Source organism: Poecilia mexicana, unplaced genomic scaffold, assembly GCF_051168715.1.
Source record: "Poecilia mexicana isolate PSO_F unplaced genomic scaffold, ASM5116871v1 scaffold_21, whole genome shotgun sequence".
Classification (NCBI taxonomy): Eukaryota; Metazoa; Chordata; class Actinopteri; order Cyprinodontiformes; family Poeciliidae; genus Poecilia; species Poecilia mexicana.
In genome coordinates this window covers 19965480-19977685 of record NW_028263390.1, presented here as the reverse complement: position 1 = coordinate 19977685, position 12206 = coordinate 19965480, and the positions used below count along the sequence as shown (strand labels likewise).

Below are 12206 nucleotides of genomic sequence, written 5' to 3'. Positions count from 1 at the left end.
GCAGCGTAAGGACAGATTATGTTTCTATAGCTTTGCATTAATAACCTGGAGTTTTTACCACGGCTCAAAAACAGTCTGTTGTTAAGAAATATAATCTGGATCAGTTGCTGAAATATTGAGCAGAATTTCTGTTCTTGGAATAATCGTGTTTGTGCAGCTTAAATTATCCTCAGGAGAGAAATTTACAAACCTGTGGTGATGATCGGACATCGGTTCTGGTTCCAGAGGCCCAACTTGTTCCCAGTGAAGAAACTGGGAACAAAACTTTAAAATGGGGAGAAGAAAACAGAGCAGAAGGAACGGATCAGAGAATCCGCCGACAGAAACCTTTAGATCTCTGATTATTCCTAAGAGTCTGAGGTCGACAACGATTCCAAACATCCAACCAAACATCCAACCAACCAACCAACCAACCAACCAACCATCCAACCAACCAACCATCCATCCATCCAACCAACCAACCAACCAACCATCCAACCAACCAACCATCCATCCATCCATCCATCCATCCATCCATCCATCCATCCATCCATCCAACCAAACACCCAGCCAGCCAACCAAGCACCCAACCAAACATCCAACCAACCAACCAACCAACCAACCAACCAACCAACCAACCAACCATCCAACCAACCAACCAAACACCCAGCCAGCCAACCAAACACCCAGCCAAACATCCAACCAACCAACCAACCAACCAACCAACCAACCAACCAACCATCCAACCAACCATCCAACCAACCAACCAACCAACCAACCATCCAACCAACCATCCAACCAACCAACCAAACACCCAGCCAGCCAACCAAACACCCAGCCAAACATCCAACCAAACATCCAACCAACCAACCAACCAACCAACCATCCAACCAACCAACCAACCAACCAAACACCCAGCCAGCCAACCAAACACCCAGCCAAACATCCAACCAAACATCCAACCAACCAACCAACCAACCAACCAACCAACCAACCAACCAACCAACCATCCAACCAACCATCCAACCAACCAACCAAACACCCAGCCAAACATCCAACCAACCAAATATCCAACCAAACATCCATCCAACCAACCAACCAAACACCCAGCCAAACATCCAACCAAACATCCACAAACATCCAACCAATCAACCAACCAACCAACCAACCAACCATCCAACCAAACATCCAACCAACCAACCAACCAACCAACCAACCAACCAACCAACCAACCAACCATCCAACCAACCAACCAACCAACCAAACACCCAGCCAAACATCCAACCAACCAAATATCCAACCAAACATCCATCCAACCAACCAAACATCCAACCAACCAAATATCCAACCAAACATCCAACCAACCATCCAACCAACTATCAGCCAACCAACCAACCAACCAACCAACCAAACATCCAACCAAACATCCAACCAACCAACCATCCATCCAACCAACCAACCAACCAACCAAACATTCTTTTAGTGAGAACGTGAGCAGCAACGTTCTGGATCAGCTGCAGCTGTTGGATGAGTTTCTCTAGATCGCGCTGAGACATCAGTCCTCTAATCCTGGAGATGTTCTTCAGGTGATAGAAGGCCGACTTTGTGACTGTCTTAATGTGGCTCTGAAGGTTCAGGTCAGAGTCCATCACTACTCCCAGGTTTCGGGCTGATCGCTGGTTTTCAGTTGTAATAACTGAAGCTGTGCATTGATTCTAGTTGGCTCCTCTTTAGGTCCAAAGATAATAACTTCAGTTTTGTTTCTGTTCAGCTGGAGAAAGTTTTGGCACATCCACACATCCAACCATCCAACCACACATCCAAACAACCAAATATCCAACCAAACATCCATCCAACCAACCAAACATCCAACCAACCAAATATCCAACCAAACATCCATCCAACCAACCAAATATCCAACCAAACATCCATCCAACCATCCATCCATCCAACCAACCAACCAACCAACCAACTAACCAACCAACCAACCAACCAAATATCCAACCATCCATCCATCCATCCATCCATCCATCCATCCATTAAACCAAACATCCATCCATCCATCCAACCAAACATCCAACCAACCAACTAGCAAACCAACCAACCAACCAACCAATGAACCAACCAAATATCCAACCAAACATCCAACCAACCATCTAACCAACCAACCAACCAACCAACCAATGAACCAACCAAATATCCAACCAAACATCCAACCAACCAAACATCCAACCAACAAACCATCCATCCATCCATCCGTTCATCCATTCGTCCGTCCGTCCGTCCGTCTGTCCGTCCGTCCTTCTGTCCGTCCGTCCATCCATCCGTCCATCCATCCATCCGTCCATCCATCCGTTCATCCATTTGTCCATCCGTCTGTTCATCCGTCCGTCTGTCCATCCTTCCGTCTGTCCATCCATCCATCCGTCCATTCATCCGTCAGTTTAAACCTGATGTTACGGTTTGTCTCTGGTCTCTCAGTACGGTCCGTCAGACTCTCAAATTCTCTTCTTCTCTCTTCCTCTCCCCAGTGTCCCGGTCCCAGGTTTCCTCCCAGCGCCAGGAGGTTCTGATGGAGAACGTGACTCGAACGTCGGACCACGCTGGCGTCCTCCAGCAGACGCTGGGTGAGGCGTCCACGCAGGCCGACCTGCTGGAAAACATCTGGAAGCTGGAAAGCATCTTCCAGAACCACAGCAGCTGGCTGCAGCGGCTGGAGATCCTCATTAAGGTGAGAGAGAGCAGCAACGCCTCACCTGGCGCCGATCCGACGTTCCCACCTGTTAGAGACGATCTGAGGAAACGGGTAGAGAACCGACAGGAGAGAGAGGCTGATCTCTCCCTCCCCTTTCCCTCCTCCAGAGTCTGGAGGTCGATCTGAGGAGCATCCAGGCGAACTCTCTGCAGTCAGAAGGTTACCTGGTCCAGCTGGACGACCGTCTGTCCTCCTTCAGCACCTCGGCTGGCAGGAACCTGACCGTCCTGAGCGTAGAGGTGGCCCGGACCTCCAGGTGGCTCCGCGACCACGACGTCCTGCTGAGGTTCGCATCCCAGAGTCTGACGACTAAAACGTCAAACAGGGACAAATCTTAACCATTTGGTTGTGTTTCAGGGACGCTTCGGGACATTTGAATGGACTCAGAGAGAAACTAGACGAAGTCAACTGGACTGTTGGAGCTGTAAATCACACCTTCACCAACGACATCAGCATTCATCACCTTAAAATTAAAGACCTGCAGGTTGGAGATTAAAAAGCAGCACAATAATTTTTGAAACCTGCAAAAACACAAAATCTTACCAAGTATTTTTGGTCTAGTTTTTAAACTAACTTAAAAGTAACTTTTCAGCAAGATATAGAAGCTTGTTTTAAGTCAGTAGTTCTTTAATATTTATGAAAAAAGTACTAGTTCCATGGGCAGATGAGTCAAACTCGAGGCCCGGGGGCCAAATCTGGCCTGCTGTAGCTTTTCACGTGGCCATTTAAACTCCAGATTACATCAGAAACTCCTTCCAGTTTTTCACAAATCTGGAAAATTCACACAAAATCAACAAATCTCCACATTTTTATCTTATTTTACTGCAAATTTTCTCAAAATTGGTCAAAAACATTGAGTTTAAGTGACTGCAGCCTCAGTCTCGCTTGTGGTTAAATTGTACTCTGTAATTTATATGGCAAGCAATCAAAAGTCACACTTAACATCATACATAAGCATAAATAGAAAATTTTCTTACAAACATTTCTAAATTGGCCCCACAAAATCTGTAATTTTGATTGCAAGAAAACAATCACAAAATCTTGGAGGAACAGTTATTTATTGATATTTTAACTTTTTAATTGATTTTATCAATATAGGCTATATATTTTGGCCCTTTAAGAGCATTTAGATTTTTGATATGGCCCAAAATGAAAATGAGTTTGACAGCCCTGTTTTGTAACATGTGAAAAATGTATTGATATAAATTAAATAATCCGCCAGTGGAACTAGAACTGGGTTGCTAGGTAACGGGCTGGTTTGGCTGGTGTTGCTAGGTGACGGGCTGGGCTTGGCTGGCGTTGCTAGGTAACGGCGCCAGCGGAACTAGAACTTATTCATCAGTATTAAGGATTTATTGACTTAAAACAAGTTTCTATATCTTCCTGAAAATTATTTGGAAGTTAGTTTTGTAGTTTATTTGCTACTATATGTTTTTTTCATGGACCGTAATTGTGTCTAAATAAATAGGATTGATTTGCACTAGAAACTGGGAAAAAATAAATTAATTAATTTTGTGATTTTGCAGTGAAACTGCTGCATAAAAGCCTTGTAGGTCTGTAACAATCTGCATTATGTTTCACAGATACAGATCCACAACATCACAGACGACACCAGCAGTTTGTGGGTGACGCACATTCACACGGAGACGCAGCTGAGGAACGAGATGGAGATCCTGAACTCGATCACCGAGGATCTGCGGCTGAAGGACTGGGAGCACTCCATGACCCTGAAGAACCTCACCACTCTGGAGGGTGAGCAAAGATCTGATTATGTCCAGAGTTTAAGATGACAAACCTGAATTTGTCTTAATATCACAATACAACTTACATTTAAAGGTGACCTATTATACTTCTCTGAAGAGGTAATAATAGATACTAAACATGTTCATTAGATTTTTTTGCACAAAATTATTTTTAGATAATGAGATTTCAGAGAGATCCTTTCAGAATGAAATATTTTAGGGCCTCTTGTCACTTTAAATCCAAATCATCTTCTGCTGGCCACGCCCCAAACTCAGTGTTTAGTCACACATGAAAATAGCTGCAAACAGAATCGAAATTGTGCAATCGTACATATTTGAAAAGTAGAACAACCAACAAGAATACAGCAAGTAGTTTCTGAATAGTAAAGTCAATAAACATACACCTGTCTGTTGCAGCAGCCATTGTACAGTGCATAAAGAGGTAAAACCAGCTGACTAAATGTGCTGGAGCTCTGCTTGGGTTGCTAGGTAGCGGGATTGGGCTTGTGTGGGATTGCTAGGTAACAGCAGTGTCCGTCAAATTTGACTTAACAATTGGGAAGTTTTTATAACCGCTCATTTTCCAGACACCACAAAACATTATCTTATTGCCAAAAAACAACTGAGTGGTTTTTTTTAGCGCATCGGCTTTTTTAGATGCATTTGAGACCCAAATTAGTCACAAGTACAAAAACGTGCAAAATGTGATTGTTTTTACAATAGCTTCCCATAAAGTCTGCTTTTACCTTGAAACTTTGGTTACTTCTAAGCAGCTGGGAATGGGTTATCTTAGTAAATCTAAATTAGCTTTACTAGCACTGTAAAGACGGAAATATCATATCATCGGTCCTGCTGTAGGTTGTTCTCTCAGCTCTTCAGTCATGTGACTCAGGATTTTTTCTCACAACTTTTCATTTTGTTTTTGGCATTAAACATGTAAAAATCTAGGGTGATGTTTCATCTTGTTAATCTAACGTTGGATTAGTATAAATTAAAGATCTGAAGGAAAGCAAACAACTCTTACTTTGATCAGACACATGAAGTTTGACATTATTAGAGGGTTTTGTTTTATTTTTATGGAGCACCATAGAAACTGGAGTTTTAGTCCTATAAAAGGAACCTGTTTATGACATAACAGTATTATAATACATATGATCTACAACAGCTGTAGAGGTATTAAAAACATGCAACATTAGGTACTCTCCCCACTGGTTTTATTGCAGTATTTTGGTGCAGTCAAAGAAGAAGTTATTACATATCTGGTGAGTTTCTGTGGTGTTTGGAGCAATATTTTGCTAAAAGACCCAATAAAAGAAATAGGACAGTTTTGGAGCATTGGAGCCTCTTCTACATCCATGCTTCCCTCTATTATGAATGAATAAGAGGATGGCGGTATTTGGGAGCAACTGTTGTCAACACAAACCATCTTCTGCCATGAATTGCACAAAGACTTACAAGCTACGCTCAGATACAAGCGGTGCAGCAAATGACATCTATTTTATCCCCAGAATGTTTCTTGGTAGAACAGTAAACAGTTTAAAATGTTCTGGCCAAATTAGCAACAGTTAGCAAAACGCAACAGCTAAAAAAACTGTAGCGTAACTGTGCAGACACATATACAAAATAAAAATTTACTGTTATTACTCAGTGAATATTACCGTGATTGAATTTAGCACTTTAGCATTAGCTTCCTTCCTAAATAGCATGTTTAAATAGCACTTTAGTATTAGCTTCCTTCCTAAATAGCATGTTTAAATAGCACTTTAGCACTAGTGTCCTCCCTAATTACCATGTTTAAATAGCACTTTAGCACTAGTGTCCTCCCTCACTACCATGTTTAAATAGCACTTTAGCACTAGTGTCCTCCCTAACTACCATGTTTAAATAGCACTTTAGCACTAGTGTCCTCCCTAACTACCATGTTTAAATAGCACTTTAGCACTAGTGTCCTCCCTCACTACCATGTTTAAATAGCACTTTAGCACTAGTGTCCTCCCTAACTACCATGTTTAAATAGCACTTTAGCACTAGTGTCCTCCCTAACTACCATGTTTAAATAGTGTTTAGCATTCGCTTCCTTCCTAAATAGCATGTTTAAATAGTGCTTTAGTAGTAACAGAGCTTATTTTTATTATTAGCACTTCAGGGTTAGCATATCATCTTTTCAGTTAGCTGTGCCCACTAGCTGTGCCCACCCCTGCTAGCTATGCTACAACATGCAACATTTAGGCTTCCTTCTAGTATTACTAATGAATAAGAGGATGGAGGTATTTGGGAGCAACTGTCGCCAACACAAACCCTCTCCTGTCATGAAGTGTTCAAAGATTTACTCGCTAGTTTTAGACACAGGGTCATTCTAAGATATTCCAGACTTTTATCCTACAAAATCAGCTGAGTAAGTCACATCTGTGTTCCCTTATGGAGACCCCTCTGGAAATGATTGTGAAAAAACTCAGGGGCTGCGTTGCATGTGTTGAGAACTGCGTATGACTTAACTGTTTAATGAATTTGGATGCATTGAGTCTCCTCTCTGATTAATAGGAATCTAAAACGCCTGAAGCATTTGCTTTGTGCTGCTGTTTAATGTAACTTTTACAAAGTCAGACGTCCGTATAACATCAGAACATGAGAGTTTCTTAATGAATCACCACCTCTGCGCGCCTCTCAGCCATGTTTGGAGTATGACTGACTGCAAGCGACTCTAGCGTGCAACTTCATTTTACATTTTGGGATTTCAACCCTGCAGTATTAAGCAACGCTCTGTGTTCCTCCTCCAACCTCTGCAGACCTGATTACTCCAGATGCAATGCATTTCTCATTACCAGCGTAACAAATTACTTCTCAGGCTTGTTAAAATCAAAAGGCATGCCATGATGTAATGTTGGCAGAGGACACAGCACGAAGAACTGATAGCAAACCAAATGGGACCCCTGAAGTTTGGGTCCGCGCGTCATGTGGGTCCTCAGCCTGCAAATAATTGAGGCTTAAATTTAGAGCTTTACCCAGAATGAAAACTCAAATCAGCCCTGTCATCAGTTTTAGCTCTGTGGCCACATTCATTGGTAATCAGCTCTGCGTCACCTTTGCCAAGAAGAGTTTCACATCTCCGTCCATGTTTACCCGCCGTTCTTTTTTCTCTTGCCACGGCTGCTTTTGGTTCGGTCTCTTCTTTATTTTTAATTAGGCTGCTTAGCTCTATTTTCATTCTGACTCACTCAGTGCCACACATGTTATGTGTTAATCTAATGACAAAAATCTGAAAGGTTTCCTATCGACCTCTTTGTTACGATAACCACGGATCTCTCATGAGTTAATTCCCAGTAACTTGACCTTGCAGAGGACAGAACCATCACAGGATTTTCAACACATTCTCAGCTTCTCTTGTAAATGTTCTGTTTTTACACCATCTGATCAGGAAATCTTCTTCCACATGTTTCCTGTTTCAGCAGCAAATTACAAGCAGAATGGAGTACTTTTACTAAGACAATGCTGCTCTTTCTTTCATAAAAACTGGGTTTGTGGAGAAGTGGAAACTCTGCAGCTCCTCCAGAGTCACAGTGATGTTTTCCTGTTAGTGTAGATGCTTAGTTTTTGCAGAGAGATTCAAACAGCAACTTTATTCTTAATTTGTTGGACTCTGAAGGCTTTTAGTTGCTTTGATTAGAATCAGAGCAAAGGGAGCCAAAAAAAAAGTTATGATTTGGTTTGGTGAAAATATTTCAAGCTCTTGTAACGTCATCTATCTGTTTTTCAACTCTACTTGACATTGTTTGGTTTAAGACATTGAACTTTATGGATAAACTTTACAAAATGCAAAAAAAAGTTTAAGTAATATTAGTACTTTTGCATTTCAGTTCATTTCAAAAATATGTTGATAATCCCAGAGGAAAGTTAAATGTTATGCAATTTTCTTCAAAAAGTTGTTGAAGATCCTGATGGCTGTGATAGGAATGATCTCCTGTAGCAGTCAGTGTTACAGCGAATCTGAAGAAGCCTCTGACTGAAGACTCTCTGATATTAGGAACATTCTCAGGGTTATCCATAAATTTCCTGATTTTATGAAGATTTTTGCTACATATTATAACTTTAGAGCTGCATGAATTGGATGACCGTATGATTCAGCAGATTTAATCTTTTTTACTCGGCTTCGACTCCAGTTGGACATCATTTTTGTTGAAGTTCCAGCTTTGTTTCTATGTTTTCTCCTCATTCTGATTTCATGTTGGCCTGTGTTTCTGCGGCCTTCATCCCGTCCTCAGGAACCTGTTCATGCTACATGCTAGTTGGCAGCTCCAGAAACCTGCAGCTTACGGGTCTGCAGGATGATGACCAACTGCACAAAAACAAGCCCTGAATTTCTCAGTATTCCCATAAGCTGTGCTGTGGTTGTTTAAACATGTGGTTTTAATTGTGGCCAGACTTTTCTTCCTTGTTCTCTCGTTATTTGGCTTCTTTCCTCCCTGAATCTCCTAACAAACGTTTGGACTGGATCTGCAGGCCGGTGTCGGATCCAGTTTGACTTTCATTTAGCAGCGACGTTTCTGTGTGTGCTGCTATAACTATAAATAAATGCAACGATCTCTAGAGTTTCATGATATAATTTAAATTATAATCAGCACCAAATAAAGGGCTAGTCCTCAGGGTTTCCTTTTTGTAAAACAAAACATCTGTAATGTAATGGGAAAATACCTTTTCTGTTATCTGTTTCATTTTATCTGGCAACATTTCCACGCTTGTTTTGGGGATTTTTTATTGAACTGTAAGGATTGTGTTCTTTCCTGAGTTATACATTTAGTTCTTTTCTGCTTACTTATTTTAGGACATGTTGCTATCAAGCTAATTTCTTCATGAATTATAATACATTTGCATTGTTTTGATCAAATAAATTAAATTAAGTATCTTTGAGTCAAAAAGCATGATGCTGCCATCACCATGCTTCACTCTTGGTGTTAATGATGTGTAGTTTTTGTTTTTTCATTCATTTTATTATGGATAAAAAGTTGAGCTAATCAGACCAAATCACATTTTCTGCTTGATTTGGTGAAACTTCAGGTTCGTTTTTGCTCATTTTATCTGATCTCTATAGACCTGTTTAATCCATCTATGGATTAAATTATTTTTTAATAATTTGTTATACCTTTTATAATAACTTGTTATAGTTTTCCTTATTTTGTATTTGCACTGATTGTATTCATTGGCGATATTTGTGTAATTAAGTCATTTTGACTTCATTTTGTTCAACCTTTTGTTTATTTTTAGCAACGAGAAGTTACTCATTGTCCAGATAAAAAGTTGTATTTTGTCTAATTCTGTAGAAAACATTTACAGAAATGTTAACTAATGTGCATTATCACATTAGTTAACAAATAAATTATTAAATTATAAGTTAAAGTACTATTATGCCTTAACTAAGAGTCTGCAACTTTTAAAATCTAAAGTCATTTTTTAATTCAGTTCAGTAAAATAAAACAAATTTAGAGCCTCACATGTTACATAAGCCTCCCAGTTTCCTTCTTCTCCTTTTATCAGTAACTTTTCAGCCAGTTTTAAATAAATAATTCGTTAATATTGGTGAAAAGGTTCTTGCTCTATTGGTAAGTGAAATAATCTGCCGATGGAACGTGAACCTTTTCATCAATATATCTTGATGAAAAGTTACTTATAAGCTAGTTTGGTCTTATATAAAGTGTACGAAGATATTTGGACTAGAAAATACACAAACGTTCTTGGTAAGATTAAGTTTTTTGCAGTGCTGATGTTCTCTGTCAGCCACACATTAAATAATTAACTGTGCTGGTAAAGTTTTTCCTTTTTTTGCAGGACCCCCAGGCCCGAAGGGAGAAAAGGGAGACGTTGGACAAACGGGCCATCCTGGCGTTCCTGGGATCTCTGGCCTGCAAGGTGGGTGAAGCTAACGGACCATCAGGTGTGGAAGCTGCCAACAAGCTGCAGGTTTAAACCAGGGCTACACTTTGACCAAACATTGACTGAAGTCTGAAAGAGGTCTGGATGAAGGTTCAGCTTTGAAATCAGGTCTGTTGCTTGGTGGGAAGTCCCCAATGCAAAAACAACGTTAACTGCAGTTGGACCAGTTACATGGTGGCAGAACAACCCAGAGAAATTGACTTTCCCTTTAAAAAAGAATGCATACAAATAATCTTCTTTGTACAGTCAGGATGGTTGGAAAAATGTGTGTAACACATCTACTGGCTAAATAGTTTTGAGTCATTTTAATTAGCTGCCCTGTAAACATTCATTGTAAACAACAGATTTGGGAGTTATGAGCATATGGGGAAAATAAAGATTTGTTTTTGAGTTGCAGGACCGGTGGAAGTTTAAAGACCAGAGATTAGTTTCTCATCTGGTTTTTCTGCCTTTACATTCAGACACTTTTCTTATATAGAAAGTGGACCCACTAAATAGTCACCTACATATTAAGAAAACAACATTCCAGACTTTGGGTGGGGATTTATTTTCAGACAAGGCCAGTGGGATGGATAATCCATCTTCCTCTCTTTATTAAAACACAGCATAAATCTTTATCTACGAGAAATCTCCAGCTCAGAGCCATGTTACTTTTTTTCTCCTTTTGTAAGAGACCACATGTGTATATATATAAACAACAACTGTATGAACCCAGATGTTCTGGAGCTCCCTCTTGCTTGGCACCTTTTGAATTATCAAGCCTGCTGTCATCTTCCATCCAAAAAACTCTCCAAACATTTCCAAGTAACACGGCCTGTTTTGTTTTTTCAGGGATTCCTCATCAGCTGCCTGGCTTTCAGGAATCAACAGCAAAAAGAAAAATGTTTCTAGTTTTTAGTTGAAATAAAAACAGGACAAATCAAAAACATAAAGTCTCACCAAGAGTGCAAATATTTTAATACACTTGAAATAAAACAAAACTACCTTAAAAGCAACTTTTCAGAAAGATACAGGCGCTTGTTTTAAGTCAGTAATTACGTGAGGCGCTTTCGCACTGCACTGCACGGAACGGTTCCAGCTCTGTTTGTTTGCATTACACTGAGGGCACCATCGAAGCGGTGCCGGACGTCATTATTTTTAAAACTAAACAATGTGGTTTGAGTTGGTTGGTTGCTAACTGCCAATTTAATAAAGAAGAACAGTTACTACTACGACGACAACAACAATGGACGACATGGATTTACTTTTGCTGCTCATCAACCTCATACAGTTAATTAAATTCCGCCAACAAGCTACCCTCAGAAGACAAAATGCTGAACGACTTCTACGTATTGCCAGGAGAAATACGGGAGAAAAATACCGTAGAGTGTTCCAGACCATCTGGCAGTACGAGGCTGACTCTTTACAAAATATAGTAGTGAGAGCCAGCTGTCAACGGAAAATCAACATCTGATTCCATAACAACCAGCGGCCAATCAGCTGCTGGTTCTAAGCAGAACCGCTTGGCCGGTTCTGCTTGGAACCACAGCTCTTGTGGTTCCATGGGGCCGGGTGGAACCGGTCGCAAGTTGTAATGCAAACACGCTCAGAACCGTTCCATTCCGTGCAGTGCGAAAGCGCCTTTAATGTTGATAAAAAAGTTCTAGTTCCACTGCCGCCGTTACCTAGCAACGCCAGCCCAGCCCGTCGCCTAGCAACCCGGTTCTAGTTCCGTTGGCACTTGTATCAAAATATCTTCTTATAAATTGAATAATCTGCCAGTGGAACTAGAACTTTTTCTTCAATATTGAGGGATTATTTACTTA

At 40.6% G+C, this 12206-nt stretch overlaps 1 protein-coding gene across 2 annotated transcripts in view; it reads left to right on the top strand.

Moving 5' to 3' along the window:
- The window catches only part of scara5 (scavenger receptor class A, member 5 (putative)), a 76065-nt gene that overhangs the window by 38185 nt on the left and 25674 nt on the right, over nt 1-12206 (top strand). For both annotated transcript variants that reach the window (XM_015006840.2, XM_015006841.2), the window contains exons 4-8: nt 2511-2710; nt 2842-3020; nt 3092-3218; nt 4318-4486; nt 10297-10377. In XM_015006840.2, coding sequence (XP_014862326.2) covers nt 2511-2710; nt 2842-3020; nt 3092-3218; nt 4318-4486; nt 10297-10377 — 756 coding nt within the window. The remainder of the gene's footprint in view (nt 1-2510; nt 2711-2841; nt 3021-3091; nt 3219-4317; nt 4487-10296; nt 10378-12206) is intronic.